The 16,963-nt window shown below is 45.7% G+C and overlaps 1 protein-coding gene across 5 annotated transcripts in view; it reads right to left on the bottom strand.

Moving 5' to 3' along the window:
* BABAM2 (BRISC and BRCA1 A complex member 2) overlaps positions 1 to 16,963 on the bottom strand; it is a 316,793-nt gene that overhangs the window by 22,797 nt on the left and 277,033 nt on the right. For all 5 annotated transcript variants that reach the window (XM_068232739.1, XM_068232738.1, XM_068232737.1 and 2 more), the window contains one exon: positions 14,764 to 14,917. In XM_068232739.1, coding sequence (XP_068088840.1) covers positions 14,764 to 14,917 — 154 coding nt within the window. The remainder of the gene's footprint in view (positions 1 to 14,763; positions 14,918 to 16,963) is intronic.

Raw genomic sequence — 16,963 nt, 5'->3', positions numbered from 1 at the left:
CACTGATCCCCTTAATATACCCTGGGAATTTGGTGTTTCTAAACTTTAAGCAGGCTTTGCTATTAACCGTTAAAGTCGGTGGGTTTTTAAATGTATACATTTTTCCTTTGAAACTTTAACATCGATTTTCTGAAAAACTATAAGGTCTTTTTGAAAAAAATTTTTCTCCTCTTATTCCTTTTGATCTCCTTAATATATTCTCCAAATTTGAGGCTCTTAGCATTTAAGGGGGCTTTGCTATTAACCCTTAAAGTCGGCGGCTTTTTTATACAGGAGCGTTACGGTTTAATGCGAAATTACGGTATGAACGAAACGCGAAATTACACGTTGAAAATTACGCTTACGGTATTTTCAATTACGATTTTAATGGCAATTACGCTACCGTAATTTCGCATCGTAATCGCAAATTTCGCATGCGTAATTATAGTAATGCGAAATTACGAAAATTTCGGCTCAACTCTAGATGCAGTCTCCTGATGGCTGTAGTTTTAAAGACAAATAAATAAATGATAAATATTTATGAGGTCTGGAGTAACGGAAGACAAACTGTTGATAGTTATTTAAAGTCTTTGCTAAAGACTAATTTATTTATTTATTGTAATTATAAAGCGCCAACATATTACGCAGAGCTGGACATTAGTTTAAAGAGGAACTGTCGCAAAAATATTACTGTTTAAAACACATACAAATAAGAAGTACATTTCTTCCAGAGTAAAAAGAGTGATAAATTACTTTTCTCCTATGTTGCTGTCACTTACAGTAGGTAGTAGAAATCTGACATTACCGCCAGTTTTTGGGTTAGTCCATCTCTTCATCGGGGATTCTCAGCATGACCTTTATTCTTTATAAAGACATTCCCAGAAAAAGATTTACACAAAGATGCTGGCCAGCCTCCCTGCTCGCTGCACACTTTTTTGGCAGTTGGACGGAGCAACTGCTATTCACTAAATAAAGAAAACCCAGAGAACCCCCCTATGAGGAGATGAGCTAGTCCAACATCTGTTGGTAATGTCAGATTTCTACTACTTACTGTGACAGCAACATAGGAGAAAATAAATGTATGGCTCATTTTACTCTGGAAGAAACGTACTTCTTATTTGTATATGTTTTCATGTATTTTAAATGTTAAGATTTTCGTGACAGAGGTCCTTTAAAGGAGTTCTTTGGTGGTCTAAAAAAAAAAAAAAAACGACACTTACCTGGGGCTTCTATCAGCCCCCTGCAGCTGTCAAGTCCCGCGCTGTTCTCCTACGATCCTCCGTTCCCTGCCGCCGGTCCCGGTCTAATTACGTGTCTAATTAGACTGCGGCTGCGCAGCTGAAAACTTTGAGCATGATTGGTCTAGTTAGATGAATATTAAGGCTCATACACACGGGGTACGGCCGTCTCCGCAACCACGTGGCACGCGCGTGTTGCGGCGACGGTTCGCCCATGTGTATGACGCGCGCGCCCCGAACCGTCGCCCGTCGGAGCTGTCGCCAGGCGATTGACATGTTCAATCGCCGGCTACAGCCGTCGCCGCAACCTCGCCGGAACTGTCACTAGTCCCGCATGTGTATGCGGGCTAGCGACAGCTACCTACACACGGCACACGGAGCTTCCGGCGGGGGGGAGGAACCTCGGCGACAGCTTCCGCCACATCGCTTATCCCTCTGCTGCAGTGTGGATGCAGAGGGACTTGGCGACGAGCTGTCGCCGAACTGTTGACGAACTGTCGCGCACACGCTCCCGTGTGCAGCGACAGCTACAATTGTCCCCCCGTGAGTACTTAGCTTTAGACCGGGAACCGAGGATCGTAGGAAGACGGCGCGGGACAGGACAGCTGCAAGTGTCTTTTTTTTGTTTGTTTTTTTAAACCACCAAAGAACCCCTTTAAGTTACAGACAATATTTAGGGGTGACATACAGCAATAAGACAATACAGGAATACAAGAAAAAACAGATCACGCAGCACAATATGAGTACAAGGTAATGCTTAGTCAGTCACTGGATGGAGCATGGGGATTAGGCAAGTAGAGTTCACTCAGATCCATAGCATAGGTGTACGGTAATGGAGGTGCCAGATCAGGTAGGAGACATAAGGAGGAGGACCCTGCCTATGGCTTACAATCTAGAGGGAGAGGTAGGGACATGAAAGGTACTAATTAAAAATGTCAGCGATTTCTTTCATTTTTTTTAAAGAATGTAATTTGCATGTTATATCACAGGATATCTCCGCCATGCCAGCTTTCTCATTATTATAAAATCAGAGGTCACGCCACGATACACAAACACAATGTACGAATACAACACCTCTGCTCATCCGACCTCTGCCCTGCCCCAACGGGCACCGCTTTATGGGCAGTTTATTATTAAACAATAATGGCACTCTGTACAAGCCGTGTGTCCTAGATTCCAAAAATAATGCCAACTAATTATGCATCTGGGTTGCATTTCCAAACAGTATTTATTACCAAACCTATAATCTTCTTCAAAGAACCTGTTATTGGTCCAATATCTGTCCTACATCGGATTATTTAATAGGATGAGTCAGAGAGGGTGACAATAGTCGGTGAAGTGCAGTAAGCCATTGAGACCAGTCAGATTTCCCCGCGCTACAGGTACATCAGTGAAAGGCAGATTCTGATTGGCTGATTAGCTTAACAGTGCCCATACATTAGTACAGACTACCCAGCAAGCTCATGGTGAACCAGAACTCCTAGGAGTGTGTGAGAGGCTACAATGGTCCTAAAAGTCCCCTTTAATAAAATATTATGCAAAACAAAAGTTTGCCTTCTTAAAACAGCTTGGAAGAACAAAGAGAAATCGAGAGCCCAATATGGTGTAATATTGTTAAGTTGGTTGTGGTTTAAAGCAAAAAATCTTAGATATACTCACAAACATGGGTTACCCATAGGCAACCACTTCAAGTGCAGGTGGGGAGTATTAGAACCTGACCCCACTCAGGTTTTTAAGAGGTCGCTCTCTGTAGATAGGAAACGGGGTAGCACCCCTCCACCGAGGGTGGAATGAAAATTTCAGCAAAGCTTGGCGTACAGAGGTGCCAGAGTAGAGTAAAAACGTTTAAAAACTGTTTAAAAGAGGGGGATGTTCAGGTGGACTTACCTCCCCCAAAAATATAAAACTCAATTGAGTCACAATATATCAATACAAATTTTTTTTTTATTCAACTCCACTTCATCGGGCAAACAGGAGTGTGACAGAGGCGCTCACTTCTGCATTTAGACCCATTGAGTTATACTCCTGTTTGCCTGATGAAGCGGGACCACACCCACAAAATGCATTGCACTAAGTGGAGTTGAATAAAAAAAAATTTTGTATTGATATATTTTGACTCAATTGAGTTTTATATTTTTGAGGGAGGTAAGTACACCTGAATATCCCACATCTTTTAGACGGTTTTTAAACGTTTTTATTCTACTCTGGCGCCTCTGTACACCAAGCTTTGCTGAAAACTTCTTAAAACAGAAGGAATTTGCTATAATGCAGATTGGAGTGAGCTCTGACATATCTCCCACGATGCATCACTGCTGAATACAGTGGAACCTTGGTTTGCGAGCATAACTCGTTCCAGACACATGCTTGTAATGCAAAGCACTCTCATATCAAAGCAAATTTCCCCATAAGAATTAATAGAAACCCAGTTGATTCGTTCCACAATCCAAAAAAGTTATAGTCAAATAGTATAAAATAAAAATGTAAACAAGACTTTCACTATAACTACCAGAATCATTGCCATCTGTTGGCTCACCCCAACCTTTTGTGTGTGGCTATAACAAGGAACTTATCCAATGACAGTTGCTTTTGAGGATTTCATGGAAATGTGACTTTGCACAGTCTCTACACTCAGATTAAGTACAATTAAAGGATACCCGAGGTGACATGTGACATGATGAGATAGACATGTGTATGTACAGTGCCCAGTACACAAATAACTATGCTGTGTTCCTTTTTGTCTTTCTCTGCCTGAACGAGTTAAATATCAGGTATGTAAGTGGCTGACTCAGACAGGAAGTGACTACAGTGTGGCCCTGACTGATAAGAAATTACCCTTTTTACCTCTTTCCTGCTCTCAGAAGCCATTTTCTACTAGGAAAGTGTTTTATAGTTGGAATTTCTTTTCAGTAAGGGTCACACTGTAGTCACTTCCTGTCTGAGTCAGGACTGAGTCAGCCACTTACATACCTGATATTTAACTCTTTCAGGCAGAGAAAGAAAAAAAGGAACACAGCATAGTTATTTGTGTGCTAGGCACTGTACATACACATGTCTATCTCATCATGTCACATGTCAGTTCGGGTATCCTTTAAGTGCAATCTTGCAGTGCCAAAGGTAGAAGAACTATCGGCTCATTTGTCATGATGTGACGCATTTATACTTTTTTGCTTCTATATCAAGACGTTGCTTGTATATCAAGTCAAAAATTCACAAATTCTTTTGCTTGTATTGCAAAGCGCTCTTAAACCAAGTTACTCTGAATACAAGGTTTTACTGCAAATTTTTACTGGTTGTCCCTGTAAGCTAGCCACACCTCCAGAACCGCTGGAATGCAATAATGTGTCAGCTTTTTAAGAGACTCTGTGACGGAAATCAGTCAAATGGATCGAACAGGCATGACAGAAAATCCCAGTTGCAAGGGCTCTATCGGGTCCCTGTCGGCAATGGTGTTCTATTTCCCAATGACCGACCTAACTCCGGCCAGTGTTCCCCCTGTGCCCATGTGCACCTGTCACGCCGCCCCAAATCCTGGCCTCCGGTGTCCAGCGTCACAATGAGCATCTGTACCACATGACACTGGCGCATGTAGGGACCTCACTCCGACACTGGACATTGGAGAAGTCAAGGATTTGCGTCAGCGTGACAGGTGAGCCTTCAACACTGCACATGGGCACGGGCTGAGTGGGGGACAATACACAAATATTTACTAGGGGGGCGGGCTTCCCGGCAGCAGCGCTAGGACTATTACCAATAGACTGTATGCTGAAATCTATTGGACATCGCTGTGCAGTGTATGGGTGGGCAATAGATTGGATCAGAGAGGGAATTCATCTAATGGTCAATCTGGAGGCAAATCAAGTACTGTATGGTCACCTACTACTCTTCCGTTACTGAATAGCAGAGTCCAGCGGTGAGGAGCCTTGGAGTCCACAAGTAACGTCCCTTCATACAGGTGGTCTCCATTGGCTGAACCAGAGACTGAAACCCAACAGCTCAAAGCAGAACTTTCTTCCGAGGAACAAGAGGCAGAATTGAAACTGAACGGAAATAAGGGTTGGTACCAACTTTAGCATGGCAAGAAATGCAATGCTCCAGTCATGTGCCTCATCAGACCCCTTTACAGCCAATGTGCTGCACTCTTTTCGAATCAGCGGCCGGTCACAAAGATACTTGAGTCACTGACTCTCCTCGCCAGGCCACATTTCAGTAACATTGTATTCCGCCACTTGGTGCTGCATGTACACTTTTTTTCTGCCACCCAGTAGTGGTACACTTATACGCACTCTATAATTTTGGCCGAGATTACCATGAATGATTGAGCTGAGGAACTCTACAATGTGTATGTGGCATAAGCCCTCAGGAATTGACAGCACTTAGGAAAGCTTGCCACTCGCTATGTCAAGTCCTATTTTGGGCCAATACATCCTCCTCTGTCTGATATTTCTTGACACTGCTGACTACTCAGAATGACTCCACCCCTGTGACATAGTCCCCTGTGCAAGTCATGTGACCAGACCTGTGCAAGTCACGCGACCAGATCCTGAGGGTTAAAGAAAACCTGTGCAAAATTTTGAAAATAAAATTTACATACTTACCCCCCCCCCCCCCCCAAAGAGATCACTCTTAATCCTCCAGAGGCTTGCTCTGTCCCCCTCCACCATGCCGTTACAACGCTAAGTTTGCAACACTGCTCCTGTATGTGAACAAGCACGGCTGCACTGCCTTGAGGCTGCACTGTGGCTGTATTCCGCCAAAAAGGACTTGTCAATGATCTTCCGGGGGGTCCCAGCGCAGGAGCCGTGAGGTAGAGGGGTAAGCCTCTGGAGGATCCAGAGGCTCCCTCTAGTGCGGTAAGTACCCAGACTGGGCACCTTCAGATACTATTTAATTCAGCAGTGGTTAGTGTAATGGTCATGTGGTCTCCTCCAAATACGATTGGAGGAATGACGTTCCAGCAGAACTGGCCTATCAGTGGATCCGCCTGAATGATGCTCCTCCCCTGAGGAGTGATGCATGGCTGCTCACATGACAGGCCACCTATCAACTCCTGAAGTGTTTTATTCATTAGTTCAGCAGAGCAGGTTGATAGCGGAGGATTATCGTTGGATTATATCTGAGTCATGCGGCCCAGTCTATGTCACCGATGCCTGTAAATTCCTGTGAACAAGTCAATCCCCTGAGTTGGTTTGCCATTCCCTGTGCATAGGAGTTTCACGGAATCCAGTGGATCTGACCTGTTGTTAAGAAGGGTTGAGGGCAGCTTTCTCAATACAGTGTAAAGGTTAATTGCTGGGAGGTGGCAATGCACAGGCTGTCTATAAAACCTGCTGGGATAAACAAGCCGTCGGGCAGGCAGCCTTCCTCGGGCCAGCCCTGCTGTCAGCCGGCCAAGAACAGGTTGTTTTGGGTGTCAGGTATAATCATCAGAACAAGTTTTCCAAGTCTTAGGACAAGTTCAAGCAGCAACTGAAAAATCAAAACAACCAAACTGCAATGCAAGGACTAATGAGAGAGAGAAAGAAGTGAGGGAGAAGGGGGGAGAGAGAGAGAGAGAGAGAGAGAGAGAGAGGGAGAGAGAGAGGGAGAGAGGGAGGGAGGGAGGGAGAGAGAGGGGGGGGGGGGAAGTGAGAGGCTGGGGGGCAGAAAGCATGTGGCAGGGGGAAGAGAAAGAGATACAGGAAAGAGTGCTGTCCTACTGGGCACTACCTGCATGTAGTTTGTATGTTCTCCCCGTGTCTTCGTGGGTTTCCTTCGGGCACTTCAGTTTCCTCCCACATCCCAAAAACATACAGATAAGTTAATTGGCTTCCCCCTAAATTGGCCCTAGACTACGATACAAACACTACATGATGCATACCGTATTTTTCGGAATATAAGACGCTCTGGAATATAAGACGCACCTAGGTTTGGAGGGAAAAAATGTATACGATATATACTAAACCTGGTGCGTCCATGTTCCAGGAGCGTCTTGTACATGTCCTCCTGTGTCCACTATGTGTCCCTTCCTGTCCTCCTGTGTGTGTCATCCCTTCCTGCCCCCTGTGTGGTCCTCCTGCCCCGTGTCCCCTCTTGTCATGTGTGTGTCCTCCAGCCCCCCTGTGTGGTCTCTTCCCTCCAATCGGCTTACAGAGGCAGGGAGAGAAGGGACGCAGGCGGGGAGCCGCGCTATAAAGGAGGCGGGGGATCGGCGGTGTCAGACAGCATTCAGGTAAACAGCCAGCTAGCGACAAGCTGCATGTCGCTAGCATGGCGATTTTTTTATGGGGCACAGCAGAGCGCGGGGGGGGGGGGGGGGGGGGACACGGTGGCTGGTGATAGTATGCAGAACCAGCCTCTGTGTCCTAATAGCATTCTTCAAACCCACCTTGGGTTCTCTTTAAGGTATACTGTATGCTCCCTCTTGGCACTGCCTTCCAGGAAAAATTGGGCCCTTCCCTCCTTGGGGCCCAGCTCTGGCGCACTACCTCTACCCCCTGACGGCATCGTCCATCTGGAGCGGTTACCCGGGACGACACGCCGCACTGGGAAGAAGCATAGAGAACAGCGGGGGCGAGATGAATCGCACAGCCGCCATTAGTGTCACGGAACTGGGGAATTACGGGTGAAAGCTATCAGTGTAAAATGAAAAAAGATGTAATTAAGGCAATAATCCCGCTCTCCGAGCTTTCCGAAAGTGAAAAGAATCAGCTATTAAGATTCTCCTTCCAAAATAGAGATGTCAGTGTACGAGATGTAATTATACGGATTAGGGGACGGCAACGAGACACAACTTGTACCGACTTCTCGCTACAGTGCGAACTTCTACATCTGCTCCGAGCAGCCTGGGGAGAGCGGCAGGGAGGCCCCGGCGTGCCCATGGCTGGCGCAGTGCTTGGCAAGGGGCACTTGCAGCGCTGGATCACCAGGCTCTATATTCACTATCACAAAAATCATACAATTTAAATTTGATGTGTATGGATATGTATAAAATGTGTATTTGTTCCAGAATAAAAAGCACTATAAATTATTTTTCCTATGTCGCTGTCACGTAAGGTGGCCACACATGATACAATAAAATGATCCGATTTTACAGCAATTAGATAAAAATAATAGTTTCTACAGAAAAATCGAAAGCTTTTTTTTTATTTGAGTGAAAATTCCGATCAGATTTCCCTTTTTTTCCGATTTATCTCGATCGGGAGTGGCGGAAATGTCTGATCAATTTTTTGCAAGATTGCATGGTGTGTGGTAGACAATTTTGTAATATAGAGACACAAGCACATTGTTCAGAGTTCTCAATCATTTTTTTCATCATTAGGAAAAAAATTGAACATGTGTGGTACATTGGTCAGATTTTTCAAAAGAAATGTCAAAAATGTATGTGTATGGTACATTCCATACTCCCCCTTACCGTCCCCTGTATGGAAGATTCCATATTCCCTCCTTATCAGCCGCTGTATGGAAGATTCCATATTCCTTCCTTATCGGCCACTGTATGGAAGATTCCATATTCCCTTCTTATCGGCCCCTGTATCTGAAATTCCATATTCTCTCCTTATCAGCCCCTGTATGGGAGATTCCATACTCCTTCCTTATTGGCCCCTGTATGGGAGATTCCATACCCCCCCTTATCAGACTCTGTATGTAAGATTCCATACTTGCCCGTTATTGGCCCCATGTATTGGCGATTCCATACCCCCCTCCCCATCAGCACCTGTAGGATGGTATATTCCATCCCCCCATATTGGCCCTGCAATGGAGACTCCATGTCCCCCCATATCAGCCTGTGTATGTGAGATTCCATAATCCACTCTTATCAGCTCCTGCATGGAAGATTTCATACTCCACCCTTATTGGTTCCTGTATGGGAGACTCCATACTCTACCTCCCCTCATCAGCCCCTGTATGGAAGATTCCATGACCCCCCACATATTGACCCATGTATGGGAGAATCCATACTTTTCCCTTATCGGCTGTATGTGGGAGATTCCATATCGCCTCCTTATCGGCCTCTGTATGAAAGATTCCATATTCTCTCCTTATTGGCTCTGTATGAGAGATTCTATACTGCTCCTTATGAAATATTCCATACTCCCCCTTACTGGCCCATTTATGGGAGATTCCATATCCCCTCCTTATCAGCCCATGTATGGGAGATTCCTTATCCCCTCCTTATCAGCCCATGTATGGGAGATTCCTTATCCCCTCCTTATCAGCCCATGTATGAAAGATTCCATAGCCCCTCCTTATCAGCCCATGTATGGGAGATTCCATATCCCCTCCTTATCAGCCCATGTATGGGAGATTCCATATCCCCTCCTTATCAGCCCATGTATGGGAGATTCCATATCCCCTCCTTATCAGCCCATGTATGGGAGATTCCATATCCCCTCCTTATCAGCCCATGTATGGGAGATTCCATATCCCCTCCTTATCAGCCCATGTATGGGGGATTCCTTATCCCCTCCTTATCAGCCCATGTATGGGGGATTCCTTATCCCCTCCTTATCAGCCCATGTATGGGAGATTCCTTATCCCCTCCTTATCAGCCCATGTATGGGAGATTCCATATCCCCTCCTTATCAGCCCATGTATGGGAGATTCCTTATCCCCTCCTTATCAGCCCATGTATGGGAGATTTCATATCCCCTCCTTATCAGCCCAGGTATGGGAGACTCCATTTCCCTCTTTAGTAGCCCCTGTATGGGAGTTTCCATATCCCGCCTTATCAGCTCATGTATGGGAGATTCCATACTCCTCCCCTATCAGCTGGTTAGATTTCATACTCCAACTTATAGGGCTTGTGTATTGGAAATTCTATACTTTCCCTTCTAGGCCCCTTTATAGAGATATTCCATATTCAGTCCTTATTGGCCAGTGTATGGGAGATTCCATAGTCCCCCTCCCCTTATTGTCCTGTGTATGGGAGAATCCATAGTCACCTCTCCCCCCATTCCCCTGTATTGGCCCGTGTATGGAAGATTCCATTTTCCCTCCTTTCTGGCTTTGTCCTTAATCACCAGCAATCTTCGCTTTGCTGTGTTTGATCTTTGCTTCTGTTGGGAATTTACAGTGCTCGGAGATAAATTCTCTCAATGGGGATTATCTCCAGACAGACAAAGTGCCATAAGTATTTCAAAAATGCTTTCAAGGCTCCTGCTGTCAAAGAAGAAGAAGAACTGGTGTACTGAGAGGAGATGCTGCACAGCAGTTGCATCATCCGTGTAACACTAGAGCTCTGCTTGTTGGCTTCATGGGAAGTCATAGCCCCCGCCCCATGTGACACTAGTGTAACCTGTTTGGTGCCATTTGTTACACCGGTGTAGGCAGTTCCCCATATAGTACTGGCGTAACCTCTGCAAGTGCCTGGTCACTCCGGGAAGCAGTACCGCGGCAGAACAACAGACATACAGAGCAGACCCCATGTTTTGCTACACAAACTCCCATTTGAAAAATCTTCCTGCAACTTTTTCTTCTTTTTGGGGAATCAAAATTGCACCCACCTATCGCACCTGTAATCGCAGCAAAATGCATGCTTGTAAACTAGTGAAAATAGTGATCACATTGTGATTTTTAGTGTGGAAGGGACCTTAAAGAGAAACAGTAACCAAAAATTCAACTTCATCCCAATCTGTAGCTGATACCCCCTTTTACATGAGAAATCTATTCATTTTCACATGGATCATCATCAGGGAGCTCTGTATGGCTGATATTGTGGTGAAACCCCTCCCACAGTGTGATGTCAGGACCATGGTGTCCACAAGGTGCAGGGCCAGGCCGAGGCATAGGCTGGAGAGGCTCCAGCCTCAGGGCGCAGTGTAGGAGGGGGCGCACAATTAATTAAGCTGTCATTCCTAATTGTCTTTGAAGCAGAAAGAAATAAGAAAAGGGGATACATGGCAGTGACTGCAAGCCAGATAACTAGATATTAAGGTGTTGGGGAGGTTGTGGGCCCTGTGGCACCTCTTAGTCTAATAGCAATCAGTATGTGATGGCTGGGGTGGGAGGGATGGAGGGGCGCACTTTGGTGTCTCAGCCTTGGGTGCTGGAGGACCTTGTCCCGCCTCTGACAAGGTGGGAAGTATGAACTTCCCTATAGGGATTCATTAGGCTGCGGTAGCAGTGCAGCAACTTGCCGCAATGCACCGTGCCAGTGTGAAAGGGCCCTAAGGCTATGGGAGCTGGAAGGAGCCCCAGGTACATCCTATAGAACGTGTTCCCCCTTCTTTAAGCTTGTGTAAATGGTTTTAGGGAGCAGCAGACACCAGATGATTGCTTTCAGATAGATAACACTGAATGTCTCATGTCTGGGTTACCCTCAGTGTCTGTAAACATCCCCAGTTTTGTGGAGAACAGCTGATGTGACGCTTCCCCCTGATAAGATAGTGGAGGAAGTAGAGAAGGGGATGGACAAAGACTTGAAAGCTTGGATGGGCCAGGAGTGTCTCTTTAGCCTGAACCCTGCACATCTTTCAGCCAGCTGCAATTAGGACCACATCTCCAATCTGGAAGCCCTCCAAAGTCTACAGGCTGTTTAGCCCAGAATATTACATGCGGTGTTGATAAAGCCGGCAGGCCTGTGTTCTATCCGATGTGATTCTAAAGTTCCTTCCCTCGTCATTATTTCCATAACTTCAGAAACTTCAAGAGGAACTGTAGTGAAAATAACATAACAAATACATTTGCTTAAAGGAATTTTTTTTTTTTTTTTTTTTTTCAAATAAAAACAGACACTTACCTGGGGCTTCTACCGCCCCCCTCTGAACCTGTAATGTCCCGCGCCGTCCTCCAATGATCCGCCGTTCTCCACCACCGGTCCCAGCCTGATCGGCATCTGAGACCCATGCCGGCTACCACACACGTCATCAGGAGCTTACTGCGCAAGCGCAGTACAAGAAAACTTCGTACTGCACCTGCACAGTAAGCTCCCGAGGACGCGCGCGGGAGCGAGCCTTATTCGTCTTGTTAGTCGAATATACAGTATAACCGGGACTGGCAACGGGGAACCGAGGATCGTAGGAGGAAGGCGTGGGACATTACAGCTTCAGGGGGCTGGTAGAAGCCCCAGGTAAGTGTCCATTTTTATTTAAAAAAAAAAAACCAAGAGAACCCCTTTAATTTTTACAATATTCATTTATAAATGATTTAGTCATTGTTTGCTCATGTAAAATATGAGGAGGAATCGCCTTATAGTCGAGTCAGGCCTAAATTTCCTAACTTATAGCCGGGGTCTGGTGCCTCTTTCTCCTAATTATGCAATACTGAACTGACCCCCTCTCTAGCTCTCCCTCCCGCCTCCTCCTCCTGCTAATAATTATGGCCAATTTACGGTACCTACAAACCTCCCCTCCCTTCCCAGCCGCCATGGTGCCCACTGCTCTCTCCCTCCGGCAACCCGCCTCTCTCCCCCCGTACCACGTGCATGCAGTGTAAGCAGGGCTGACATACATTACCTAATCCATCGTTGCGCATTGTGTCCTTTGATCTCCTCTTCACTGATGCCGGTGAGCGTACTATAGCGTCTCTCCAGCTTCTGGTACCATGTGACTCCCGATGTCACATGGCAGTAGCTTAGTCTAGCTGCAAAAATTGAGTGCAAGCGAGCAGGGAGGCTGGCTGGTATTTAACTGTTCAGAAAATGCTTCTGAAAACAAAGAAAACCTTTAGAATTCCCGTGAGGAGATGGACTAGTGCAGAACCTGTCGTTTCTGTCAGATTTTAACTGCTTACTTTTTTTTTTGCCGGAGTGGTCCTTTAACGATCCACTGTTTTTCTATAAATGACAGTACACCATTAATGAAGCGGGAAAACGATTCGGTAACCTTTTCAGAAGTAATAACGTGATTGCTGTGTAATAGCAGTAGAAGTATGTTACGTGTGTGCGCAGTCTTAGTGCGTAGATCATATCCCTTACAGCCACTACCTATCACATAAATCACAAGAGCTTACGCTGATTAGCTTTCATGTCTTTAGGTTGGAAGAGCTGGGAGACGTGGTCTGAGGCGCTGCAGCTGTCAGCAGTAATCTATAGCACCACTATTGTCCTGAGGCCCCCCCCCCCCCCCCCTGGTCTGGAGTCACCACTGGCCAAATCTGCTCCATTCCGCCAGTTACAAGTAGAGGAGAGATCTATAGCCTGTGACAGCCTGTGTCTAACCACACACCCACCCTGCGTGCCACCATTGCAGGCTGCTATCAGGTCAAGCGCCTATGGCACGCTAAGGGGGAATTATGTATTAGGGGAAAAAGGGGCAGGCCTTCCCTCTCCATTGTTGGGCTTCACATTTGCTTTACAGAGGGAAAAAAAAGGAAAAAATAAATCAATACATTGAAAAGTCAGAAGTTAAAGAGGAACTCCAGTGAAATTAATGTAATAAAAAAAGTGCTTCATTTTTACAATAATTATGTATAAATTATTTAGTCAGTGTTTGCCGTTGTAAAATCTTTTAAATCCCTAATTTCCATTCTGACATTTATTACATGGTGACATTTTTACTGTTACTGCTGCATGCTTTTTTGGCAGCTGGAAAAAGCTGTAAACAGCTATTTCCCACAATGCAAGAAGGTTCACAGACAGGAAACTGACAGGAGTACGTGCTCAGAGTTTCTTGTGGGAGGGGTTTCACCACAACATCAGCCATACAGAGCCCCCTGATGATCTATTTGTGAAAAGGAATAGATTTGTCAAGTAAAAGGGGGTATCAGCTACTGATTGGGATGAAGCTCAAATCTTGGTCACGGTTTCTCTTTAAAAATAGGAGAGAGATTGTTTGATCCACATTCAGCCTGCATGTAATCATCTTTACTACTGGCAGACACGAGAAAAAAAACAGACAGCACAAACTGCCGTTATCTATAACCAGGTGTCCCTTAGTATTAAGTAGCCAGAGCTATCCTCAGAATTAAGTAGCTAGTGGTGCCCCCGACTGAGGGGCGATCTGGTCAATGGAATGCTGAGAGACCCGGGTGTGTAACCTCTCATTTACACTCCACACGGGACTCTCCAGAGTTATAGTGGGAGGAAGGCACTTGGGAAGGGGTGTGAGCCGCCTTGCCATCATCAGGCACATGTAGGCCTTATGGTAAATCTGGCCGCCTATAACTACACCCCTGAACAATGCGATAGACTAAAAGGTTTTCTTTTTTATAGATACTGTATACATATGCATAAAAGTACTGGTTGCTGGCAGTTAAAGACAGACGTTATTTCCCCCCATACAACAAGGTTCCTAAAGTATGATGTCAGGACCTAGGTGCTGACATCACACTGTGGGAGGGGTTTCACCACAATATCAGCCATACAAATGTCCCTGATAAACCATTTGATAAAAGGTAAAGATTTCTCATGGAAAATAAAGTATTAGCTACTGATTGGAATGAAGAGCAATTTTTGGTTACAGTTCAATGGCTGTATTAAATACCTTTCCTAAATAAAACTGGGGCAAGATGTACAGTTTAGCATGGAGGAAATGATAGGGTAGTAGTTCCGCAGCCCCCCCCCCCCCCCCCCCACACACACACAACGGACAGTCACACATTCCATAGATAGAGTTCTCTGAACACTTACTTGGCTCTCTTTGCCATCTCGTTGCCGTCCCAGCGGGGGCTGTAGGGATAGTTCTTCTGGGCCTGGGAGTAGAGCTGCCCGCTGTTGGTGAAGTGGTAGACGGACTGGAAGGTCAGAGTGGGCTGATCACGAGGGAAGTACAGCGGCAGATCAACTACAAACACAAGAGAGAGATAATTAAAAGATCGAAAGAGCTGTCAACACTGAAAGGGCTATTGCTTTAAACATGGTGTAACTGTGTGAGATGTGATACAATATCTAACTGAAATGATAGGCTTTAAAGAGGAACTCCACTAAAAAAAATGTAATAAAAAAGTGCTTCATTTTTACATTATGTATAAATGATTTAGTCACTGTTTGCCCATTGTAAAAGCTTTGCTCTCCCTTACTTACATTCTGACATTTATCACGTAGTGGCATTTTTACTGCTGGCAGGTGATGTCAGTGGAAGGAGATGCTGCTTGCTTTTTTGGCAGTTGGAAACAGCTATTTCCCACAATGCAATGAGGTTCACAGACAGGAAACTGTCAGGGCCATGGTCCTGACATCACACTGTGGGAGGGGTTTCACCACAATATTAGCCATACAGACCCCCCTGATGATCCGTTTGAGAAAAGGAAAAGATTTCTCACGGGAAAGAGGGTATCAGCTACTGAATGGGATGAAGTTTTCTTTAAAATGTATACACACAATAGATGAAACTTGGCCGAGGCTGCCCCCCCCACCCACCCACCCACCCAAAAAAAAAAACCCCCAGCAAGAATGTAGTGTGTGTACAGCAGTCCCTGAGGCCTCAGCCAGCGATCACCCTGGTGGATTGACTTAGCCAAGTGCTGGCTGAGAGCATTGTTCTCCCCCCTCAAACCCCCTGCCCCGTCCTCACGTGACATCACTCCCATGCTCCTCCGTAGCCCTCCCCTCAACATAAAGTGTTGCTAGCCTGCAATGTCACCCAAAGGGATCGAGTCCCAATATCTGCCCAGCAACATGCTTCGTACATGCGTGCAAAGTTTTGGGTAGTGGAGATCATTTTATTAATATTAAAAAATAAAAAAAAGACTTTTTTATTGAAAAAATATGTTTATTTTTGATTTCTTATACAATCGATCATATCGATTGAAAACAAATTGGAGAAATCAATCGATTTGATTGTTATGTGTATGGCCACCTTAAAGGAAACCTGTAATGTCCCCCCCCCAAAAAGAGTTTCACTTACCTGGGGCTTCTCCCAGCCTCCTGCAGGCATCCTGTCTTATGCCGGTACTCAAAGATCCTGAGGTCCCCCACCGCGGCTCAGTTTAGTTACCGTCGACTTGTACTGCACTGCGCAGGATGCTCAAGGCGATGGGAACGCGAACGAAGACATGCGCGGCCAGAGTTGCACAGGCGCAGTTGCTAGCGACTTACGAATAGCAAAGGGAAACTCTTTTTTGGGAAGATATTACAGGTTTCTCTTAAGGCAGGGTTCACGCTTGCTTTTTCATATGACGATTCTTCTTTTGCATTCCATGCGTGAACATTTCGGGTTGGCCTGTAGCATTTTTTTTTTACAAACCGCGCTATTTTACACACTGTGCTGCTGTGGAGAAACGCGAGCATATCTCAGCATACAAATGCAAGTTGTGTCGGAGAGGTTCTAAGGCTGTACTTGATTCAGATTTCATCTGTCTTAAAGGAACCTAAACTGAGAAGGATATGGATTTTTCCTTTTAAAATAATACCAGTTGCCGGACTCTCCTGCTGATTCTGGCTCTCTAATTCTTTTAGCCACCGCCCCTCAACAAGCATGTAGATCAGGTGCTCTGACTGAAGTCAGACTGGATTAGCTGCATGCTTGTTTCAGGTGTGTGATTCAGCCACTACTGCAGTCAAAGAGATCAGCAGGACTGCCAGGCAACTGGTATTGTTTAAAAGGAAACATCCATATCCCTCTCAGTTAAGGTTCCCTTTAAAGGAAACCAGAGATGAATGTCAAAAAAAAAAATTCATACATACCTGGGGCCTCCTCCAGCCCTCTCCGGCCTGATCGTTTCCTTGGCGACATCCTCCGCCTCCTTGATCTTCCGTAATGGGTCCCGGTATCTTGGACAGTCGGGGCTTACTGCACATGCGCAGGCCCGGCCGCGCGCCCGTTGCCCGGAGATTTTTGCACCAGCGTAGAACTCTCCTGGCCAAAGGAGCAAGACAGAGAAGATCGCGT

Source organism: Hyperolius riggenbachi, chromosome 4 (assembly GCF_040937935.1).
Source record: "Hyperolius riggenbachi isolate aHypRig1 chromosome 4, aHypRig1.pri, whole genome shotgun sequence".
Classification (NCBI taxonomy): domain Eukaryota; kingdom Metazoa; phylum Chordata; class Amphibia; order Anura; family Hyperoliidae; genus Hyperolius; species Hyperolius riggenbachi.
This window is presented reverse-complemented; position numbering and strand designations above follow the sequence as displayed.